The sequence below is a fragment of the Vanellus vanellus genome, assembly GCF_965231255.1.
Source record: "Vanellus vanellus genome assembly, chromosome: 21".
Taxonomy (NCBI): domain Eukaryota; kingdom Metazoa; phylum Chordata; class Aves; order Charadriiformes; family Charadriidae; genus Vanellus; species Vanellus vanellus.
This window is the reverse complement of record NC_138926.1, coordinates 7717585-7727319: the sequence shown is the minus strand read 5'-3', so window position 1 is coordinate 7727319 and position 9735 is coordinate 7717585. Positions and strand designations below refer to the sequence as shown.

The 9735-nt window shown below is 47.0% G+C and overlaps 1 protein-coding gene across 1 annotated transcript; it reads right to left on the bottom strand.

Moving 5' to 3' along the window:
• Positions 1-515: 515 nt before the first annotated feature.
• ANKK1 (ankyrin repeat and kinase domain containing 1) lies at positions 516-9515 on the bottom strand (the record flags this gene model as incomplete). Its single annotated transcript, XM_082493907.1, has 8 exons — positions 516-1864; positions 2240-2285; positions 3282-3400; positions 3670-3825; positions 3923-3972; positions 4909-5060; positions 5481-5775; positions 9328-9515. 8 exons carry the CDS (start codon positions 9513-9515, stop codon positions 516-518), a joined length of 2355 nt encoding a protein of 784 aa, XP_082350033.1.
• Positions 9516-9735: the final 220 nt, after the last annotated feature.

The window sequence follows — 9735 nt, the reverse complement described above, 5'->3', positions numbered from 1 at the left end:
AATGAGATGTCAGAAAATCTGACACACTGCTGTACCATATGCTTAGTGTCTACTTCCAGCAGCAGGTGAGAATCTCATGATTCAATTCCCACCTGTGGCAAGGCCATTTTACACCAATCTACTCTATGGGAAAATATGGAATAAAAGCAATAAACTATGCAGAAGACACTTATATATGGGTTGCTGTGCACAGTTGCAGCGTTGCAGATGGGAAAAGGGAGTACATATATCCATTTCCATCCCTTCACAGTAAGTATTAAAACAGGAAAGCATTGCCTAAAGCCAGCATCACCAAGCCAAAACGTTCTACAAGCTTGGTCAGATTGGAAAACAACTTGTTGGCTTCCTTCTGCAGCTCCATTTTCTTTTACTCTTTTAGTGTTCATGCTTAGAAACTTCCATTAAGAAAAAAAGAAAAGTATTTTCCAGTAATCGCCAAGCAACAGGATATGCTGGTTTAAGGCGTAGCACCTGATATTGGAACACTCGAGTCATAAATGCCAAACTTAAGGAATCTACAAATCTGTCCTTCCTGGAACAAATTTGGGTCTTGAAATCTTCGCGTCATTCACCAGAGTCCTATTCCCCGATTTATTCATCAACGAGTCCCTGCCTTGAAGCAGCGTAATGACGTTTTCTCTCTGATGTCTAATTGCCAACTGGAGGGCTGTACAGCCAGTGATATCTTCCACATCAAGCAGAGCACCGGCTTTAATCAAGGTCTTTATTATGGCCATATTTCCCTTGAGGACAGCAAGGTGCAAGGGGGTCCAACCCATTTTGTTCTTAGCATTGACATCTGCCTTGCACTCCAGAAGATTGATGACAGTCAAAAAGGAGCCTCGCTGGACTGCAAAATGGAGGGGGGTCCACTCTGACTTCTCAGCGATGTTGGGATCTGCTCCGCATCTCAACAGCTCACAGACTACCGGCTCATCGCTGTAGCGAGTAGCCAGGTGAAGTGGCGTCCAGTCCATGCTTCCTTTGGCATTCAGTTTGGCATGGCTGCCTTTTAGCAGGTGGATGATTTCAACGTGTCCTTTGAAAGAAGCCAGGTGCAGGGGAGTCCAACCTTTGTCTGTCCGTAGCTCCACGTTAGCTCCGTATTTGATGAGTTTCTCACAGATGAGATACTTCCCCCTCACCACAGCCAGGTGCAGAGCACTATAATGATTTTGATCCAGGCTGTTGACAGAGGTCCCGTTCTTCAGCAAATAATGGACTACCCTGAACTTCCCCCTCTCCACAGCAACATGAAGTGGGGTTCTATGGTTCTTCTGCTTTTTCTCCAGGTCCGCTCCTTGACTGGCAAGCAGTTTCACCAAGCTGACGTGTCCAAAGCAAGCTGCCACATGGAGGGCAGTTTTCCCATCGACCTCCTGGGTGTTGGAGTCCGCCTGGCGAGATAGCAGTACTCGGGCCACATTCTCAAAGTTGTTCTGTGACGCCAAGTGCAGAGGGGTCCACCCGTCATGCTCTTGAGCATTTACCCGTGCCTGGTGGTCCAGCAAGAGGCGTACAATTCTGTCGTCCCCGTTCTGAGCAGCAAAGTGAAGAGGTGTCCAACCGTCATCATCAGGCATATTGGTGTCTGCATCATGCTCTATCAGAACCGAGCAGATCTCTGGGGACCTCTTCTGAACAGCCATAATGAGTGGGGTGTAGCCACAGACTACCTGGCTGTTCACATTGGCTTTACAGCTCAGGAGAAACCGCACTTTTTCCACGTTTCCCTGGATCACCATGAGGTGAAGCAACGTGAGGCCGTTTTCGTGGACTCTACAGATTTCCTCAGGCAGGATGTCCTCTGGACTTTCAACCTCACTGTAAGAAGGCGCGATACAAACCTCCCGATTATCGGTTTCTAAAGGCAAGGGAAACAAAACAGGAGAAAGAAAGTGAGACCAAGTGAAAAAGCTTGGTGTGCACAAGATGGGAGGGAGAGCATGTGAATCTTCATAGTACAAAATGAAATAAAAGTCCTTTGAGAGACAGGGAATATGAAACGAGGCAAGACGGCTACATGCAGTCCCTTAGAAAGCAGTGGGACATTTGGCCTCTCCCTCATAGGAACTATATCTGCTATTTCCTGTATGCTTAGTTTTCCTTAACTTAAAAAGAAGTCACCCACGTGGAAAACTTTCTTGAGCCACATCCTTATCACTGGAGAGCGAGGAAATAGGCTATTTTTCGTAGGTTTCCGCTTCTTTATTTTTGAATCATAAAGTCCCCTACTTACCATTGCTTCTGGTGTCTTGGGGGAAGGCGAACTCTTCTTTGTCACTCTCATTTTCAGGAAGGGAAAAAGAAAAAGCCGTAAGACAAAATGCTTATTTGCATTCTGTAATGTTTGCACAGAGTTGTTTTTTGCTACTGCTCTAGGATTTTGTATTATTACTGGAGTGGTTTTTATCCAATCCTGTTATTGCATCCAAAACTCAGCAGAGCAAATCATGACACTAACAGGAATGTGGGAGCCTGAAAATTATCTCTGGATATCAATGAGATGTTTCCTTCTCTTACTCATTTGCTCCTGAACATACATATATTCTCCTTCCTTATTGCAGCGCGTGGCCATGGCAGCATCCCAGCTAGTAATTTGCTTTGTTGTGTAGGGAACCCAAACACCCCCACCTCCTCCATCCTCTACACTCAGGCATTTTGTTTTTTGATGACTGCACAACTCGGCAAAACCTCAAAATAGCAATAATTCTCAACTGTTACTTCTCCCTGTGCGAAGCTGACTTCTAGGCACAATTACACTCCAGTAGCCGGGCGAAAATTGCGACTATCCTGAAACCTGATTTTTTTTTCTTAGTCAGAGAAACACGGGCATTTAAAACTTTTTTTTTCCCCCCTTCTATGAGAATTGTTTAAACTGGAACGTCCTCAGTTCCGTGGAGCTGGAAAATTGTCATCTGAGCACAAATGGCAGTGCCACGAGCAGCACCCCCGTGATCCTGTATCTCCTTAAGCTTCTTTTAATGACTGAGGCCTACGTGATAGACTCCCTTTATCTGAGCAGGCAGAAAGAAGGCTCTTCTTCTCAGACTGTCAGTTAGAACACTGGCCAGCTTGCAAAATTTATTTTTCAAGTTGCCTCTCCCCATGAATGAATTACAGATGTACAACCTATGCAAACACACTGCACAAAGGTTGCTGAGGTGCCCTTGTCGTCTGATGATAAACAGCGATGAGAAGAAACACGTTCTCAAGAACTAGTAAGAACAGGGAAAGGACTCAGCGGAATTTCCTGAGTGGTCCTGGGAAGCCTTCCTCACCTGCTGGTTCCCAGAGATGGCAGGCTTGTGGGACATCTTCCTAACAAGGCGCTCATTCTCTGGATCTACTACAAGGCTTTGTATCAGTGACAGCAGCATGTCTGTTTCTACAGGGATATCTACCAGAGCAAAAAGACTGTTAGCTGTGCAGGCTACCCAAATGTTCAGAACCCAGCCAGTACCCAAGGTTGTGGAAGTCTCCCGTATATCCTCCACATGGGGAGGAAGGAAAGAAGGAGAGAGAGGGTGTGTTGACGACAACTGGGTACCCCCATTTTCAAGGTAGCAGGTGATTTAACTGGCAGAGAGTTGTACACAAGCTTATCCCCTACTCCTTAACCCATGCAGCTGACCCTTGACTAACCCATATCACAATCAGCTACTACACCTGTAAAGCTTGGCCTTTGCTTAGGGTCTTGGTCCCAACACCTCTTCATCAAGTCGACCATCTGCTGGCATTCCCCTGGCCAGTCATCACTGATGGGTTCTAGGCAGGGCCTCTTTCCTGCTGCAACCTTGACTATAATGGCCATCATGTTGGCTCCTGAAAAAAAGCAACAAGCATTGGGCTTTTACTCTGTGAAGACGGCTGTAACAAACATTTAATAAGTGCAGAGCATATAAGAAGTGTTCATATTTACCTGCATAAGGTTTCTTCTGCATAAGTACCTCCCAAATGACAATTCCAAAGCTGCAGACAACGAGAGATCATGAGCAATCACTCCCATATGTACACGAACATAAAATTCACTTATTGCTTTCATCTTCTTGAGAAATGGGAAAGTTAGGAAAGAAGTTCTTCGGGATGGAAGGCTTCCATCCCTCAACCCAAAAGGACAAGATATTATGAATCATCGTGTCCATCTCTGATGCCTCAGCGAAGGGGTTGGTGTAGGGAATGAGGGACTTAGAGCATTTCCTGTGAAAGTCAGGCTCCCAGTGCCTTTTTTTTCCCCCCACTTTATTCACATTGGGTTTTAGAGCACTTGGCTACTGCAAGTTCCTGTGGCCATGCAAACCCTCCTTTGCCTCTTGCCTTGGGTTACTGTATAGTGCAGTGGCTAAGGAGCTGAGCAGTTTCCAGAATGTACGTATGTAGCTTGTGTAAGTGGGCTGCAAAGCACTTCGGCCAAAAGGAAAGAAGTAAAGTTGAAATCTTTTCTCCACCTGTTACTGACCAAAATGAAGCTGAACACCAAAGTAGGCAAGCAATATTACAGTTGTTTTAAAATCAAAGTACACGTAAGCAGCGACTGCCATGAAAGAGCAGCCACCATCTGTTCCGTGCTCTGATCTTACTCCTTTTCTATAACAGCTTCCAGCAACCTAACAGGGTGTGATGGGGCCTAAGGCAATAGAGTCTGCAGCTCACACGGGATTGGTGCTGCACAGAGGTGTGTCTGGTAAGAGGTGGATGGTTATCCACAGAGAATCCCGCTCCTCCTCACTCTCCACCACTGAGGTTGGAGTATCACACGTCACTCACAGCGTGTTCCCCACCAAGGACATTAAGCAAGGCAGAGCGCCAGAATATAAACAAAATGAGCCCATGTGCCGGTCTCCCTTGCTCTGTGTACGAGCTAGGTGGCAAGCCTGCGTGAGCCCTGAACGGAAAGGCAGCCCTTACCTGTACACATCATATTTGATTCCTGGGGGCTTGCTGTTCTGGAGAAACATCTCGGGGGGGATGTAGCTCAAAGTGCCTCTCAAAGCAGAGCTTTCAATATACTGCATTCGGCTAGACTGCTCCATCCATTTTGATAGCCCAAAGTCTGAGATCTGTAAACAGAAAAAATGAGAGCATCCCCCTAATGCTCACTATCTCACCCTTCCTTATGTTAGCTGGGAGATACCTCCATCCTCCACGACCAGGGATACGAGGAGGTGCCTAGCAGCTGAAACTTCATAAAACCCTACTAAAATTGTAGTCAGTGCTTTTAACCGTCCAGTCGAGGAGATCAGCATTTCCTCCTAAGTTGGAGCCTTAAGTTGCCAGTTCTGGCACACATTACCCATATGCTCTTGAGAATACCATGTCATTTGTTCAGCAGCTGCTTCTTACAAGCCCCACTGGTCAATCTTGCATTGAGTGCTCCTGAAGAAGCTATCTTATTCAGATTCTGGACTCATTTGGCAAAAATAACCTTTGTCTTACTTGACAAATACGCTGTCCCTACAAACACAGCATTAAGCTCATACCTTGACATGCATATTTCCATCCAGGAGAATGTTCCCTGGTTTTAGATCTAAGTGCAGCAAAGGAGGTGTCATGCTATGCAGAAAATTCATAGCCAAGGCCATCTCATGGATAACCCGGAATTTGAGCTGCCATGACATTTTGTGGGTGGGAAGAATTTTCTCCAAGGACCCTCTCGCCATATATTCCATCACTATCCCCAGAGGGCTGTTGCAGATGCCATAGACAGTGACAATGTGCTGGAATTTGATTTTCTCCATCTTGGTTGCCTCTTCCATTAAACAGTTCATATTGGTCCTGGAAAAATAAAAAAGATAAAAGTGGAACCAAGAAATGGTATCAGCGGATTCGCAGGCTAAGTTACCATATAGTAGCTTAGAAATATTCAGCCTTTCCAAGCAACCCTGCCTACCCCAAAAAGATTCATTCCCGTTTGCCCCTTGACTTGGTGAGAATGCAACCACATCATGATCTTTTGCAAACTAAGAACTAACATACGAGGTGTTAGGACTTTTTCAAAATGAAGCGAGGATGGCTTGGGCAAATTCAACCACCAGGCTACTAGACAAAGAGATCAAAACGTCCATCTTAGTCCAGCTCTTAGGAGACCTTCGGCGATCACAGAAAGCCCGGTCCACGTGCTTATTTTCACACTGTAGTGAAATTCCCATGTGATGCTTCCCTGAAAGCATGAGGTCAGGAGCAGGCACAGCATGGCGAACCATGCCTTTTTCGTACACCGCATGTCCACAGGGTGGCCTCAGTGACAGCCCGCACACTGCCTGCGGGCAGCCAGGGTCCACCGACACACTAAGCTGCTGAGCTCCATTACGCAGAGGCTTGCACGGCCAGAGGCATGCCTCGGCCATAGCTATACCTATGCCTTTGCCTGAAGCTTTCTGTCCCTGATCACGCTGAATCCGGTCCCAGAGGGAGTCTAGACACGTCTGTCCATTGTTGCCAGTTTTGGCAGACCCATTTCATTAAATCTTTACATTTCCCAACTTGCTGAACGAGTTGGGGTGCCCAGAGCACGCTGACAGCAGCCAAGCAGTACAGTGCCAAAACTACATTTAAAAAGCACACCCTGGGAATGAATCTGAGCTTGCAGCAACATTATGCCAGGCCACTAATAGCTCTAAACATAGTTCATCTAAGCAAATCCTTCTGCCAGACTTCCTCTAGCAGGCTCCCGACAGTAAAAGGTACCCCTATATTGCAGAATGTCAGGTATTGTCTTTCCTGCTGTGGAAGAAAGGCTTAACGCAGGAAGACAGTTGCAGCCTGCAGCACAGAGGGTTGCAGATTGATTCTTCCCCCTCGCAGGAAAATGATGGGCGTGGAGAAAGAAGCGACTCCTGTGATTTCTGGTTCCCTTCCTGGGGCAGAATCACCGGGCACAGTCCCTGTCTGCCTCCCTCCCAGGCACCCCAGGGGCTGGCGAGAGCTGACCTGCACGGAAGCTTCGCCTGAGTCCTGGGGCAGACCAGCATTGTGGGGAGTAACAGAGAGAGCGAGGTTAGCCCAGGAGGAGGCATTTGCACCATTAGCACGGATACACGAGCAGGTACAGCAAGAAGCCGGATACTGAACAAGCAGCGGGAGCCCCAAGAAATGAGGCTTGTCAGGGAGAAAAGCAAGAGCCCCAGAGCGATTCCCGTCTAAGAATTTGAATGTTTCAGCCCTCTGGAAAATACTGCGACTGCATCTGCGGGTGTATTTTCTTTTTCTGCGGGTTCCTTGTGACTCTTGTTTTCTCTCCTCAGCCTCAACAGACCTGCGAACTATGAGCCTCTGCAGCTGACAGAAGTTGGGGCGTGAGGCACCTTCAGCTACTCTCTTTCCTTCTCTTAGGTGATACACAGATTCGGTGGCAGTCATTACGCACCTGCCCTCCTTGCTTTCACGTACCCACAGGGATGTGTTCCATCATCCCACAAAACCCGTCTCCCGTTTTCTCCTGACAAGCAAAACCATCCAAGGTTAATAAACTCACTGTCAATTTGCCCCATCACTTCGAATGAACAGTGCAAAGCAGTTGGTCACGCATCAAGAACGTGAGCAGATGGAAGTCACCGCCCCATTGTCTTCGTTCATAGCTCCTGACGAGACGCATTGTTTTTGCAAGCTCGCAGACAGGAGCGCTAACGACTTTTAAACGCTCCTCTGAAACTGTTGCCTCCTTTGCCCCCCTTGCCAGACAACTGCGCTTTTTTTTTCAAGCCCCTGTGTGGCCTGGAAGCTTTCGGGTTTGCGTTTGGGCTCGTACTTAGTGCTGACAGACAAACAGAACCGCTTTGTAGCACGCGTGAGAAGGCTCAAGACAGATTCGTATGCCGTGCACCCCAAGAGGTTCTCTGTGGGTCTGCGTGCGCTAGGCAAACTGCACACCGAAGCTCTGCCTCTCACAAACACCTTCCAGAGCAAGCAGAAATAGCCACTGAACAATACCCGCAGCTGCACAGGGCTACAGGGCCGATGCTGGCCCTGCTTACAGCCCCCAGGGCAAGGAAGGATTTTTGGCACAGCCATAGTGCCGCAGAGCCCGGTCTTGCCTTGTAATCCAGAACTCACAGGGGTTACTGAAAAGTAAAATACAAGTCAGAGCAGCCTCGAGGCTGTTTGGACATATGTAAGGGGTAGGAAAGTCTTTTATAACACTACGTTGGAGTGCAAAGTTGGTTTAAAGACAAAATAGTATAACTTTCAGTCCCTAGGAGACCAGTACAGTAACTATTAAGGCCACATGTACTGTTAGATATTTTTCCCAGATATTCAGATTTAGTTTTTCCAAATCCTGGTGATTGCAGACACAGGTTTAAAATCAAATCAAATCAAATCAAATCAAATCAATGAACATTTCTGTTCATATTCAAGCTTTCTTCTGGAGTGTATACTAGGAGTTCAGAGAATCCATGAAAGGCATATGGTTATATTTACTAGAATTGATAGATGCAGAACTAAAACTGATTAACTTGACTCCCCCCCCCCAAAGAGAATGAAATGCAAATGTAACATCCGAAGAGCATAAGCAGTGCAAACTGAAGAGGACAGTCACTGCTCAAATCGAGCCATCTCAATTGTTGTCAGTTAACATGAAAAGAAAAGTCATACGAGTATGTGATTTTTAAGCAGGCAGGATCCTTCCAACTCAAACGGAATAAGATTTTAGAATTACTAACTTTGTTAACTCAGCTGTTTTTTTCAGCAGGCCTGCCTGTATTGTATGTGGTATTGGCAGCGGCTGCCTATACCTGCCTGGCTTTGGTTTATTTCCAGACCCAAGGTAGTCAGCAGCAGAGCCTCTGCAGGTGAGAGACAGAGCAAGAAGGCGACTGAAGGTGCAGGTCCATCGTCAAGAGAAAAGAGCACGTCTGGAGGGTAAGACAAGCGAGGCAGCAGAGATCTTTGCAGACTCGGAAAAACAGCTGGAAATTCTCTGTCCCTCAGCTTTCAACCTGCTGATTTTAGTGACTAATTTCGTTTAATAGATACCCATTAGCCCAAATGTCCAGTGAAAGCTGCAGATAAGTAACCAGGCTGCTAAACGTGCCCATGTTTAGTTTCAGATGCCTACTTCAGCCTCCAGATTTCAACACTAATTGTTCTGAGTAAGTGTTCCTTTCCCACTTGCACAGAGAGAGAGAGCGAGAAAGAGAGAGAGCACTCACTCCAGATCACTAGTGTTTTTTCCACTCCCTTTGGGTACCAAAAGCTTTACTTCCCAGGGAGAAGCAGCAGGGAGAAGCAGCCATGTAAACATTTCCTTCAGGGTTTTAGCACCGAATCGCCACAGATGGCTCTGACTGACAGTTTGAACTGCTGAGCTAGAAGAGACCGCGCAGTTACCTCTCCACGCTGGAGTCCTGCAGCAGGTATGGTGAACATTTCACTGCATAAACTGTTCGCCACCTCTTGTGCTTGACTTGGTACACGTGCCCAAAGCCTCCGCTGGCCACTTTAATCCAGTCTTCTTCAAAATCCTCCTTATTAAAGACAGTTAAGCTGCCCAGTTGCCGGTCTCTCTCCGAAGACATGACAGAAAAGGCAGCCAGGCTGGCTGGCTGCCTCCTGCTCAGGCAGTATCAGAGAAGAATCAAGGAGCTCTTCCTGCTTCAGACTTGCATAGGGAGGTAGGGAGTTACCTGAGATGAGCCATGTTACTTACTGCCAAGAGGTGGATCCCAAGTGTCACTCTCATTTGGTATGCAGAGGAGCTGCATTACTTAATTCCAAGCACTCACACCAGGCTACCGT